At 36.5% G+C, this 14,325-nt stretch overlaps 1 protein-coding gene across 2 annotated transcripts in view; it reads right to left on the reverse strand.

Annotated features, from left to right (window-relative positions):
• OLA1 (Obg like ATPase 1) overlaps nucleotides 1-14,325 on the reverse strand; it is a 96,470-nt gene that overhangs the window by 36,377 nt on the left and 45,768 nt on the right. For both annotated transcript variants that reach the window (XM_071562439.1, XM_071562438.1), the window contains exons 5-7: nucleotides 12,987-13,162; nucleotides 985-1,065; nucleotides 590-687 (exon numbers count right to left, since the gene is read on the reverse strand). In XM_071562439.1, the coding sequence (XP_071418540.1) occupies nucleotides 590-687; nucleotides 985-1,065; nucleotides 12,987-13,162 (355 nt within the window). The remainder of the gene's footprint in view (nucleotides 1-589; nucleotides 688-984; nucleotides 1,066-12,986; nucleotides 13,163-14,325) is intronic.

A 14,325-nucleotide genomic window follows, 5' to 3' on the forward strand; every position in this document is an offset into this window, starting at 1 on the left:
TGATAGATTGATTTTGTATCTGTCATGTCCTTGAGTCACAATATTGATGTCAGGAATACTTCACTATCCACGGCATTAAAGCCCATCAAAGAGGCCTGTAAACCATAATACACATGCAAGCAGTGGCAAGAAAGTCAGGCAGCCAACTGCAAAACCAAGAGTACTGTTAAAATGTGCCATTTTGCCACAGTTGCAAGATTCCTGTGCAACCCACATAGCTTTAGTCTTCTGACATTCAATTCATTCCTTTGGATTGAAAAATATATTGTTCAGACAATCAGCATTATATAACATGGTGAAGCCATGTGTTTATTTAAATCAAATCTATTTTCTTCAGAGTTCATGGATTAATGTAAAAACGTAAGGAAGGAAAGCACATTCCTTTCTGCAGTTTCAGTCAGGGTTTCACCATACGCATTGTACTCAAGCAGCATGTCAGTGGGAGCATAACAAGCAACAAAAGTGCAAGATTAATTCATCTTATTATTTTAATTAATCTCCTTGGTGATCTAAAGGTGCAAGGAATTACTGACCATTGAAAAAATGTGAAACAAACATAAATTTAGACATTTAACCTGTACACACTCACCACTTGTTTTTCTTTCTAATGTAGTCTTTTTCAGAGAGATTAACCAAGTAGATCATCGGTTTTGAAGTAAAAAACAAATGTTTGTTCAAAACATCAATCTGGAAGTGAAAATATAGGAGAAGAATTTTAGAAACAGGTTATACCGACCTGAATTAATGCTATGATCAGTTTCGTCATGGCCTGTCTGAGAAAGCTACAGAATTCGACTGTAATATATAAGTCACAGAAAAACAGAGAATCAGCTGATAAACTTAACATTCATACATTATGAAATAAATAAAAATAATTGAAAAAAACAAAACCAAACAAAAAAACCCCAAACCCTACCTTTGAAAAAAGGCAGTAACAGGTAGCAAAATTAGAAGTCAATTCATGGGGTAGTATTTATAGCCTACCTCTTTGTCATTCCAATCATGGTAGAAGCGGACAGCTTTCTTTTCATCTATTACCCATGTCTTGATTTTGCACATTACATCCTACACAAGATCAAGAAAAAAAGTCAAATACTCAGCTGGACACCGGACTATTCTCTCCCATAAACAAGGCATGTATACATTTAGATTCAAAATATACACACGAATTAAAAATTAGATAATACCCTTTAGAAACAAGTTTTTACTCTCCCAGAAAAACAGAAATTGCTGCTTTAAAAGTCACTAAAGAGCAATATGGTTTATTAAAACCATACAAATCCTACAATTAGGAAGTTAAATACATAATACTGAAGTATCATCTCTTATCACAAAAATAAGCAGAGCTCATAAAATATATGTAAAAATCAGTACATTTTAGATTGCTTTTAAAATTCAGTAAGACACGACATTTCAGCATCCAGCGGGAGAGACCACATACAATATAAACATGCCATTAAGAAAAGGGAATGGGTGGGACAAAACACAGAAAATATCTTTTTTTTTTCAAATTGTGAGCAAAAGAAATGGAGCCTATTATTGATGATCCACCCTCAAGAAATTAATTCAAATGGCCAAAGCCCTTTTTATTCCACATTAATTTTTTGCCAACACCTTCTCCCTCCCCCCCCCAAATGAAACCTGCCAAAGCCTCCATTACACAATGGCAAGAGCCTTGCACTGGTGACCTCCAACCAGCTGCATTCACTTTCAGAACATCTCTCTCGGCAGGAAATCTAAAGGCCTTTTAGTTAGCAAGCTAGTGTGCATTCAGAAGGAGTAACTGCAGGAAGAGCCCAATGTGCTTTGTTTCTCTGGCCTTTCTTCACAGAAAGATTAATCATCTGTGAAATGGAAACGGCAAACAGCAAGTGACACAAACTGAACCCTTCAAGCCTTTCCTCATCAGTTTTGTGGTCGTGAATCCGAAAGCTGCGTGTGGCACGGTTCTCCTTACAGGCAGGTGTTAATAAAAGGCTCTTGGGTCTGAAAGGTCAAACTTGCCTCTTCTAGGAGTAGTACATTTTAGAGTCGCCTATTTTTTGTTGTAGATAATTTATGATCATGCTTTAAATAATGCATTTTTTAAAGTTGTAATTGACACAACTGAGCATTAAGATCTTTCAAATGCAAGGAAACATTCCCTAAACTGTTGAGCACACAACATTTTTTGCACTTAATGCTATGTGATTGAAGTACATTTATAAACAACCACAAATAACATCAGTATTTACTACCACCTTTTCTAGTCTTGCAGTAGCTTTAGTGGAGGGGGGAAAAAAAAGAGAAAAAGAAAAAGCTCTTCTACATCTTCAGATCCTGATTTGAAACCCTCCAGGAACAGGACTCCCCACAGATTTTAACAAGGAAGGGGCAAGCTAAAACTTTTAATGAAATCTAACATGTTCTGCTTAAGAATAATCACTTTTACTCTCCTATAACTGAATTTCACTCATAAATGTTTAAAAGTGGCTAATATAACACCATTTCCTACAAGGAGAAGATCAAAGTGCTATATTACAAATGCATTATGATTAAAAAAGCACTGTGCAGCTTTGCTATTAACTGTTCTTTAAACCCTAAAAGGCTTCCCATAGATCTCACTTGGCACTGCATATACAACCTTTGACAAGTAATGTAGACCATTTTTATTCATTGCCTAAAATTGTAGGCAATTATGTGCGTCACACTGGCCACCTGCAAATTCTGAATGCCTGCTCCAGTTGTCAGAGCAAAAAACTAATGTCGGAGGGGATTAATCTAGGGGGAGAGAGTCCTCTTTAATGGCTCCAGCAGGTGAAATGGCCCAGCTGGTTACGATGATGAGTGGCCAGAACAGCTTATGTAGAGACATGCAACAAGATTACACATAAAGAAGAAAACAGTGGTACCATCTTATCTTTAACCCTATGTGCTTTTTATTTTTTAATTAATCAGTATAAACAAGATAAGGAAAGCAACTCTACCACTAAGTACTTTTCATTTAAGATCTTTATCCTCAGCTTCTCTTTAAACAGACATATATAAAAATCAACACAACCCCCAAGACTCCTGTTCAGCAGTGAAGGAATTCTGGTTACACACTGTTTGGGGTTTTAAACCAATTCTGTAGGCACCTACACTTTTGGCATTACAGCTTCCTCACAACAGCAACGTATTGCTACACATAAATTGGAGCTGATAAAAACTGACAGAAAAAACCCCCACTATTACTGCGCAAGTTATCAAATACAAACTTTCAGGCTTAAGCAGAAATTAAACGTTTCCTAATCACACTGTAAGGGAAGCCCATATAACACTGAACCTCCAGAAAATTTCAAGCATCAACACAGCAAACAAAGTGTGACCTTTCTAAAGCCTACCTAAGCACAGAGCTGCCAATGAAAGCCTCTCTCCCACATTCACCTGTTACCTACAGTGACACGTCTAAACCCATTTTGGCACTGACCTAATTTTTCTAAGTTCTCATTTAGGTATCTGACTTGATGGCATTTGCAACTCTTGTTCTAAGGGAGTGATTACATGGACAATTTCCATGGGGAAGGCTGACGGGGAAGGTGGTGGGGACATACTTGCCAATTTTCTTTTGGTTTGACAGAGAAGATGGCAAAGTACTGGAAAACTTTCTGTCAATAAAAGGATGGACGCTTGTAAGCAAATACAGCATTTATCTATGAAGCTGGCAAAGCAGTGAGACACAAAGATTTCTCTGATGGACTATCTGGGCAGCAGTCACACCATGCAGAAACATAAGGCAGACAGCACAGACGAACTGAGATTCCCCTGCATCAGTGGTGGTGTCCCATTTAAATGAGACTTACTATTATTCCTTAAAAACAAATTCTTAAACATAAACGACAATATGAAGAAAAGCAAATATTTCTATATATTTCTTTTCCACTCAGCTGCCCCAGCACTCTAATGAAACATGCAAAAAGCACATTTTCATGTCTTATCTCATGTAACACCATTTTTAGTTTTATTATTTACTTCTGTTTAGGACTGGTGAAAAAGTATGAACAAACCTTTTTATCTTTAAATGACTGTTACAGTAATAGTGAAGACATTTAATCACTACTCTAGTAAACGTCAAGATGCTTAATAACAGAATACAGAGGAATGATCCACTCTGTTTCATTAGATCTGGCCTCCCCAGTCACACACTTTCAGGTCAGTCTGTCAGCAGCAGAATGATCCACTCTGCCTTGTTTGAGGAGAGGGGCACTCTTGTTGTTTTTCACCCAGCAACATTATAACAAGCACCATTCAAAAAGCTGCCACAAACCCCTTCAAAATCCAATTTACTTACAGTTGTCAAGGCATATGAAATACAGCAAATTTCATGAATATCAAATATTACTGTTTTAAAAATCACTTAATTTCTGACTATATTCATGGCAATATATTTAGCACATGTGAATACTCTGCATATTTAGCCATATGTAATATAGTGATTTTACTTTATGTCCTGCTCTTGTTTTCCAAAGGCCACAAGTAGTCAACCCACAAATGCTAAGCAGGACTTTAACAGTAAGTCCAGCAGTATAAAATAATGAAATACATGTAAATTGCATATAGAAGATTTACCAAGACATGCTCATGAGACACCAGTGTGTAGAAAAATGTGCATACATTAATAAACTTCCTGGATGAATGATAGTAATAACGTGTGCCAATGCCAAATTCTTCTTACAGCATGAGGGACTAAACTGAAGCTTGGAAAACTCACTTGCCTCCTTGGCATCAGAGAATTGTGATTTTTCTGTTGTAAATTAGCAGGGCATGTAATTAACTTCCGCAAATTTAATAAAGAAGTAAGCATTTGTGAGGATTATGACTTCACACTTCAAAGTGCAAGTGAATTCTCTGTGATCCTGTAGGCAGTGCAAAAGTCTACACTACTACAAAGAGTAACTGTGAGTACAGCAGGTTTTTTCCTCCCATCAAGGGAAGTATGGATTTTCTCAGCACCTTATTCATTTCCTTCAAAACTTCCAAGATGTAATAACTTACCATTTCCCAGTAAAAGCTTCAAAAGCAGTTAAATACTATTCATTAAAGTGTTTCAATTGTCTAAAATTTTATCATTTCTACTGCTCTGCTGCTTCGAAAAGCTCTAAGGTGTACCTAAGACATTACCTGCAGCTCACAGTTAGCTCCTCATTTCACACTGAAGTTCAATAGCACAGCACATCAATATTGGAGTGTAAAATTAACATATGCTGACTTCCTTAAGGAACCTGGTGCAGTGGTGTAAGGTATTTCATTAATAAACCACTGCATACACTAAAAGCAGTCAACACCACCTAACCAGTAGGTCTCGGAATGTAACCACAAACAGAAAATCCAAGGAGTGTGTTTCTGGTGGCACAACGAACAAGCTCTTTGCATTTTCCCTGTTACCATCTTTCAAGAGCCAAAAAAGGCCACGCTAATGACACACAGATTCTGAGAATAATGAATTACTAGCAATGTGAACTGTGTGTAGTAACCAGAACTGCCACGCAGATTTAGTGAAAGCAAACACTGCTTTTCACTACAACACATTGCTGGGTGGGGCACAAGGGAGGGTGGGTACATTATTTACCAGACACAGGACTTCTGGAAGTGCGACTGAGAAGCCTGGAGGGTCACAAGCAAGTGAACTGTACTATAACTAAAAGGATAATGCAATCTTTGGCTATATAAATAGGCTAATGTCCAATGGTAGTAATTCTACACTTATCCCTCCTGAAATACTGAAAAACTGGAGGAGAAAAGTAAGAGATTTTGAAAAAGTGCTTATACATGAAGACTTGTTCTTAAATCCTATGCTTTTATATTTAACTGCATTTTATACACATATATAATTAATAAAAAACTCACACAACACAGGGTTTTGCACACCAGCACAGAGGAATCAAATGACTGAAAGTTGAAGCTTGACAAATAGAGACTAAAGCTCTACCTTATCCCTAAACATGAACAATATTTAATGACTGGCATAGCTTAAGTAAGTTAATTTACCTTTAGCCAGAAAACATTTAATTAGAGGTTAACTTTTCCTCTAAGAGATACATTCTATTTTAACTATGATTGTAAGAATTAAACTAGGATATACAAGAGATTAAGCCAGATGAGTATTCCATCTGGCCTTCAAAATTCCTATGATGTTTTTTCAGACACAGGTAGAGAACAATGCTACTGGAGGTACTCACAGCTAGTTGGGCTGTGCTGCACCAAAAGCAATTTATTGAGTACACACGATTTTCCCTGTTAACATGAAGTGTATGCTGTGCATTGTGCCTACAGTCCCTCCATGCATGGCTTTCCTTGGAAATCTGTTCTGTTCTACTGAGCATAGGCTCAGCTCTTGGCTTTGCCTGGAGGTTTTCTGGAAATTTAAGTGTGAGGCTGAAGTGACAAAGTAAGATTTTCTTCTAAAAACACTGATTAGAAACAATGGCATTTTTAAAGGGCAATTAAGATAAATTTTGCAGTTCAAAGCAAAGGCTACATCATGTTTTTCCATCGCATTAAGAGCTTAAATCAGCTGTAGCAGCCAGGTGCAGGAGAGAGAACCATCAGGTACTGCAGCAACTGGCGTACAATGAGCTCCTCCGTGGTACCAAACAATGTCTAATCTCTTACAATTCCCTTGCTCACTAAGAAAAATACAATGGGAGAAGTAATGGATTTAGAACGAGTATATTGTCCTTTCTTCTAGTTCATACCTTTTAACAGAGACACTACAAGCTGTACATGATACAAGATGTACTTAGAGGTAAATGCCAATAATGTTTATGAAACCACAACAAGTACTTTCACCCAAAACACCCTACAAGCATTCCAGGCAATGTAATTCATATCAATAATCCCCAAATTCTCCTCTGTGGGTCATCCTTGTGGGCTCTGTGGCGTTACACATAAAATGACAAAGAAAAAAGCAGGCAAGAATACAGAAAGCAGTCTATCAACAAGTGATTATTTCTAGCAGTTCAGAAATTAAGAACAGGAAAATTACACTGAAAAGTAAAATGAAACATCTTCCATAGAGTTTCACTAAACTTTTCTTACTGCACTTATTATATGTTCTTACTTACACTAATTTCCAAATAAATCCATGTGTGAATGCATTTGTTGTAAATGAGAATTAAGCCAAATGAAAATACAGCTATCCATATACAGAGTTACTCTGATATATCTACAGACAATGTACAGAAGTGGCTTGGATCTAGACATACCCAAACAGGCACTATTTACAAAAGTAATTACGTTAAGCCACTTGTCAAATCTACACAGGAAAGATCAGCCTTGACAGAAAATATTTAAGCACTGACTTCTCTTTGTCTACTGATAATACCAAAAGAATCTAAACATGTATTTACACATTATGTACTTTTAAGTCAGGCTTTACTACTGATTAATTCACAAACATCTGCCATGAATATTTTCCTGCTACATTCAAAATGTTCTCCAGAATGAACTTTAATTTTCTCTAAATACCACATTAAGCACAGTAAATGGTCCACTCAAGATTTTAGGCATAATTATATGCATTAAGAATCTAAATATTTTCTTGATTCCCTATGATTTAAGTTAGTAATTGTAAAAGCCATCGGCAGAAAGTATGTCAACAGTGTACGCGTGTGCTGCTCCTTTCTTCCCATCTCCAGTGGAAGAAACTGGCCTCTCAAACTCTCCTCTCACAAAAGGAGACCAAAGAAACTGGCAAAAAAAAGATTACACAATTCATTGCTGTATTTATCTTCAACTTGGAGTGAAAGAAAGGTGAAAATTCCCAACTGACATCATCAGTTAGAGGAAATAAGAGTTCATCCATCCGTGAGAACTCCGGCAGGCACTTGCAGCACGAGGTCAGCGAATTCTGCTTGGCACCATCCCATTCATCAGAATATTGCAGGAAGGAAAGATTTTCATCTTGTATATACTGGTAATAAGAAGAAACTGAATCTAGCAGCTCTCTGTTGTACATGAACTATCTCCCACAGCGTATCAGTGATTTTTAACAAGAAATTATGAACAGAAAAATATCTCTCAAACAGTTAGTGCATTTTCAGGACAAGACCGAGCCATTAAATGTAAGGGAGGAGGGCAGAAGGAATTAAAGCTACTTAAAACATCATTAGGAATATTTTGCTTTACTCCTCATAGTACATAAATGCTGAAAAATTCAATGAGCACAGGCAGAGTGTAAGTGTCAATCATTAGTTCATCACCCATCGCAGTAACAAAACAAAGCTTGATGCCTTTCTTTTAAGTTGAATATGCAGTAGATGGTTCTGGTGCCACTACATTAAAAAGGAGTCTCTAACAGCTCTTTTCATAACTGCAATTACTTTTGCATTTACAAAAAGTGTTTGATTTGAAAAACTAATCCTATTTTTAAACTGATTTTCACAATGAGATTTATGTATCTCACGCGACTTTTGAAAGCACCCTGTTCAAGTGAACACTCCAAGTTCAAATGCAGTGAACACTCATCATGACCTACTGTAAAAGCCACCGTTCAACTGAAAATTGGAAGCTCAAACACTCTTGACATTGACACTGACCTAATGATTTTGTCTTCATATCACTAACATTAATAATCTGCATCAACTCAACTATAAATAATATTCTTGTGGTCGGATATATGAATCTCAATATCACTGCTGAAAGAATTATTCTGTGCTGGAATTTAAGATTTCATGCACTGACAAAGACCCTGAAAGAGTATCTGTTGCATATCAGTGTCTAAGCACTAGAAGTGAATCACCATGGAAGAGTAATGGTTAAGAATCCTGCAATCATGTTCACTTAACTATATTAGATGATACTAACTTGAAGACTTCTCTCTCCATGACTGAAAACTCCTGTAAATGAAAAAATATTTTTTAAACTAATTTTATAATTTGCATGTTCTGATCTATAAATTCATACATATTTGAATTTTACTTTGAAATCTCCTGCTATCCAAAATAACAGATGAATAACAAGCTAATAATAAAGTTTAACTCAATATCTATCTCATGTCTCTGCAGATACCAGCACCAGAAAGATTTAAAACATAAAAACAAAATTACTCTGATTGCTTTCTGAAATCATATATGCACTGTTCTAATAGATGCAAATAACAGGAGTAACTTTATTCTATAATATCTCTTAAGAAGGTTATAGCCCAAATAATATTTAAAGGTATACTACGTCTGAAAGACTAGTACCCTTAGTAATAGCAGACAGTCATTTCTAAGCAGGTAGTGGAAACAAAACAGACAACAATGCATGCATAAAGGAAGTTTGCCAACATCCCACATTGCTAAACTTGGACCATATTGTGCCATTGATTTTTAAGTAGAACTTGAAAATTATTTCATTGGTGGCTCCTTAACAACAGTTGGCTATTTTATTTCTGCTGACAAGGGATTGAGAAATCAATTCTCAGAGACAGGACGAACAGTTAACACCATTCAACTGCAAAGCCAGGTCACTGCACAAAGGTTAACTTACCAACTGTAGGCAATGTGGGCTTAAGCAGAGAAAAACCAATAATTAACAAGTTATAACACAATGAGTGATCAAATACAAATCTCAGATTTAAGTGCTGTCGACTGACACACTGTGAATTTTCTATTTTTTTCCTCCTAAACTATTTGGAGATTTCAGACTACAGTTCTCTGATTTCAGGTTACACTTGTGGAGGCTTATTGATAAAGAGAATCCTCTAAAGCAGACAATTCATACTCAGGAAGTAAGTCAAATTACTTCTACAACTCTCAACCAGCTAAAATTCTTAAGAAATTCTCAAGTGTGTTCACTTTAAATTGCTCCCAAGGATGGGGGAAAAAACAATTTAAAAAAAATAGACTAATATTTTAACATTGGGCTGTAAAAACAAAATCAAAACAACATACAAAGTTTTTTCCCTTGTAACCTCCTAGTTTTCCTGAAAGTCGAACGACTGGGAACACTCAGAGCACAGACAAGAGCTGTTTGTTCCACACCTCTGCTATGGTAAGAACAGAGTATCAGCAATGGCTATGTATTATACTAGGAAATAACTTAAAAAGGCAAATCCTGAGAAGTACTTTCCCAGTCCCATCTGCTCCTCCCTTCTTTTTGAAAACAACCTGTTTGGATAAAAAGTATTAATTTCAGTCCGTACTATCTCTAAATGATTCTTCTGCCCTGGAAAGAGGAAGCCTTGACCAGTGGCTGCAAACCGCACAGAAACACTACAGATTGTGCTGGACAGGGAACTCTGGCCAACAAGCGAACTGCAGGATGCAATGGATTCGGGAAGTGCAGGATGGTCCAACAGCCACAACACACTCCTAACATTTGGCTATCACTTTAAGGAGTAGGCATCATCTTTAACTGCTTTTTCCACCAGTCCCATATGGTTTCCCTCCTAGACCAGTAAGTCATTTACTGCACAGTCAATCCCACAGTTCACTGTACAGAATGCAACCACAGGCTTTCTCTGCAACACAAAACATTAAAGGAAAAGAGGTAAAGCAAAATGTACAGGAGTGCCTCACAACCCCGTGGCTGAACATCTAAATAAACCTAGCAGTGGCTGGAAATGCACAAGAATTGCTGTTACAATCTTACAGCTACACAATTCTGTCTATAGAAGGTGTGTGACTGGCCCTAAGGATTGATTTATCAGAAAAGTAACCAGGCAGAGCTTTCACAGGCTCTTACCAGTAAAAAAAGTCCATTTTACAAAGGCCTACTGTCTACCTTACAATTCAGCACACAGGTCACAAAGGAAGACAAGCAAGAAAATCCAAGATCAGCAGGACTCAGGCACTATGCCCCACAGCACTTCCCTGAAGAGAAACCCCAGTGACTACAGTTCCAATTTGCAGCCTTTGTCTCAAGGGCAGCGTTAATTTGTGCCTCCTCCCTTTCTTCAGCTACCCCTTCCCATTAGACAAAAGAATGTAATGCCTTTGAAACCTCTATTGTTGTTGACAAACTCAGCTGAGACTGGTCATGTGTAACAGCTGTTACTGAGAACAGAACTGGTGAAGCAACATGACTTCAAGAACCTCGTGTGTTCATAAAAAAAAGAACTAAAAAAACCCCAGTGAATGACAGGAAGTTTAAGGTGGCAAAGTCATTTGACAGGTGAACTACAGATGAAGTAATAGTGAGAAGACTGAAGGAAGAGGCAAAGAGATGGATGAGAAACTGAAGCTGGGCAAAAACAGATTAATAATGCAGATTTAAAATTTTTCTTTAATTAATTTAAACTGCATTTCTAGATTTGAGGTTTTTATTTACTGTTTCCCTTGGATTTGAGAATAATCTGACATTTTCTGTTTTCCAACACATACCAACTTTCTGTAGTTAAAAAACGCATAAGAGCCACTCTGTTGTACAACCATAACTGTACCTACCACTTATTACAGTTACATGATCATTATTACAAATTTTATTTAAAGCCACTTCAGTTATGACTCTGCAATCGCAAAAGGACAAACTTCTTTCATGGCATAGGAAGAACACAGATTGTGATACAAATCACTGAAAAACTTGACAAGAATGTTCCATCATAAGGAGCTGAGCAAAGATGTTTCCAAAGACAAACACACAAGAAAGTAAGCGAGAAAAGCTCAAAACTGGGGCAGAGCAGCATCACAATACTCATTTTCATAATCTCATACAAATGTAAAATGTAGCCTTAGGCTGAACTTTGAATTCATTATGGACAGGATTTTTGCTTTGTGCCTTTTTTTAAGATAAATTAAAAGGTGTCAGACTGTGGATGCTACTTGAAATCACAGGCATAAGCTGCACTGCTCCTCTAAACATGTGAAACCTTTTGTAAAATGTTAAGATCACTGCTGACATGTACCCAGGGCTGCATTCACGTGTCAGACAAGACCCGAAATGAAGCAACCTCATTCTCTCTCATTCTGGACTTATGTGAAAGCCTTTAAATCACCCAATAATAGATATTTTTTCTGGCTTAGACCAACCAGGGAATAAAACACTTTTCAAGTCAGACGAAGATTAATTCTTCACCAACAGAGCCTACCAAAGAAGTGCTTTTCAACACTGCACTGTGAAGTTGAACATTTTGGAGGGACATTCACTTTCAGTTCCTATTCATTTCCAAACAAATTCACTACACTTCAATACTGATAAATTAACCCACTAGTATCAATGTAACAATGTTTTTCTTGATACTTGCTGTTGAAAAAGCCATGGGAGAAAACAGTATTTTTACTATTTAATTGCTCAGCATAAATAGTCTACTTCCACACTGATAAATTGCTGTAATAATTAGAGAATGTCTTTTATGTACCACCTGAAGTATTTATAGAAGATAAATGAAATAAATAAAAATTAATAACTAGACCACTAGCAAAGTGTAGAAGACTCAAAAGTCAAGTGGCAGTAAAATACCAATTTGCAAAAACATACTTGGAAGTTGATAATTATTATACATTTCTAATTTACAAAGAAACACCACTACTACCCTGTGATAATTGAGCTAATTTAAGCAGCTTTCCACACCAACATTTTAAAATTAATTTCAACTAGCAATCTTTATTTAACATGTACTGAAAGACACAAAGTGCAATCACACCAAGAAAATACACTCGATGGCTACAGGAATACCAGTATTAACATGACAGTAGAACTTAACAACAAGAGTAATTCAGAAGTGACTGATGGACTTGCAACTAAACGCTGATGTAAGTTTGATGAAGCATTGGCAATTCTTATTAACGCTGTGTCAACAAGAAAATAACAGTTAAATTTCAAAAGTTACAACTGGCTTAATCTGTGAAATCTTACACTGCCAACACAGCAAATCATTCTAGTAATTTTTCAACTCATAAAAATAATTAATTTTAAAAACATACAAAAATAGTAGTAGTGTTTTGCATTATACATGTGAGAGATCAATAACAAAACTAAACAATACAAATATTTCAATTAAATGCAGAGAGTACTTAATGATTTGCTTTTACAGGTTGTGTACTTACATATTCAGGTTTTAATTTCTTGTCTCCTCCTCTTACAGCTACTTTTTCAAGCTTGTCTATGCTCTGCATGATCAGCTCCTCATCTTTAAGCCTGAGCTCTTCATGTATTATTTCAATGTCACGAACAGGATCTACACTTCCTTCAACATGAGTGATATCATCATCTTCAAATGCTCCTAAAACAAAAGAAGAATTAAATTACCTATTAAGCTAAAAAAACAAGAAATATATACTTAGAACATACTACTACGAGTCACAAGAGTTGGAGATGAAAAAGTCAGCAGGTCTGTCGTACTGCCCATGTACATGTGTGACACACGATGTTTTATATTAAACTATTTTAGTACATTAATTTACAAACCAACTCCAGAATCCAAAGCTCTCTTTATATATACAAAGCATAGCACTTTGCCATTTCAGGAGAGCACTTCAGGCATATCCAGAAGAGTTTCTTCTAGGAAGGATAAGGCTACAGCAGTTTCTGGAGAATAGGTAACAGTGTATTTAACAGTGTCTGTCAGTAGCAAACATAACAACTAAATTGAACATCAGAGAACATTTTAATACACAGCAATGCCTACAAGAGTCACGGAAAGAAAACCTTACAAATCACCCTGGCAGACCTCACTGGCTGACCAATCTTATGCATTAAGAAAAAAGTTCTAGACAAAGAATTCTGAAGTTCTGCATGACTCTTAGTGTTTCCAAGGGAAACGGGGCTTAGAAAAAAAGGCCTGAAATCATCTGGCAGACCTCGTCCCTGTTTCAATCTACTTTATCACTGTGGTTCTGACGGTGATTAGATAATGAACCACTCAGACACACAATTTACACAGCAGCTAATTTCATCTGCCTGATTTGAGGGTATGGTTTTTAGGGGGCCATCAAAGAAGCAGATGAAGGTGCATTTGTCATATATGAGTGACAACCATTCACACTATCTGAACAAAATGGTGCTGGCCCTTATTAGAAACACATGCTATTATCACATATTTAAAGTGCAGTTGAAGCCATAATTTCAAATTGCCAACTGGAAACATAAGGTTAAAACAACCAGATATTACTGAAGCATGTGTGCTGACTTCATGCCCCTCAGATGACAATCTGGCAGCATAATTCAACTAGGATACAAATTATCAGATAAGCAGCATCACAAAAAAAATTCTACCCCCCCCCCTCCACCCCCAAAAAATCAATACCTATTTTAAATGTAAAAATATTAATGGTTAAAAGCAGTTTATTACTTCTTCCTGGATTAACTTTCAGACTATTTGCACTCCTAGCCTGTAACATTAAAGATACACCTGAGAAATCAATCACAAAAATAATGTTATTTTAA

This window comes from Pithys albifrons, chromosome 8 (genome assembly GCF_047495875.1).
Source record: "Pithys albifrons albifrons isolate INPA30051 chromosome 8, PitAlb_v1, whole genome shotgun sequence".
In the NCBI taxonomy this organism is placed as follows: Eukaryota; Metazoa; Chordata; class Aves; order Passeriformes; family Thamnophilidae; genus Pithys; species Pithys albifrons.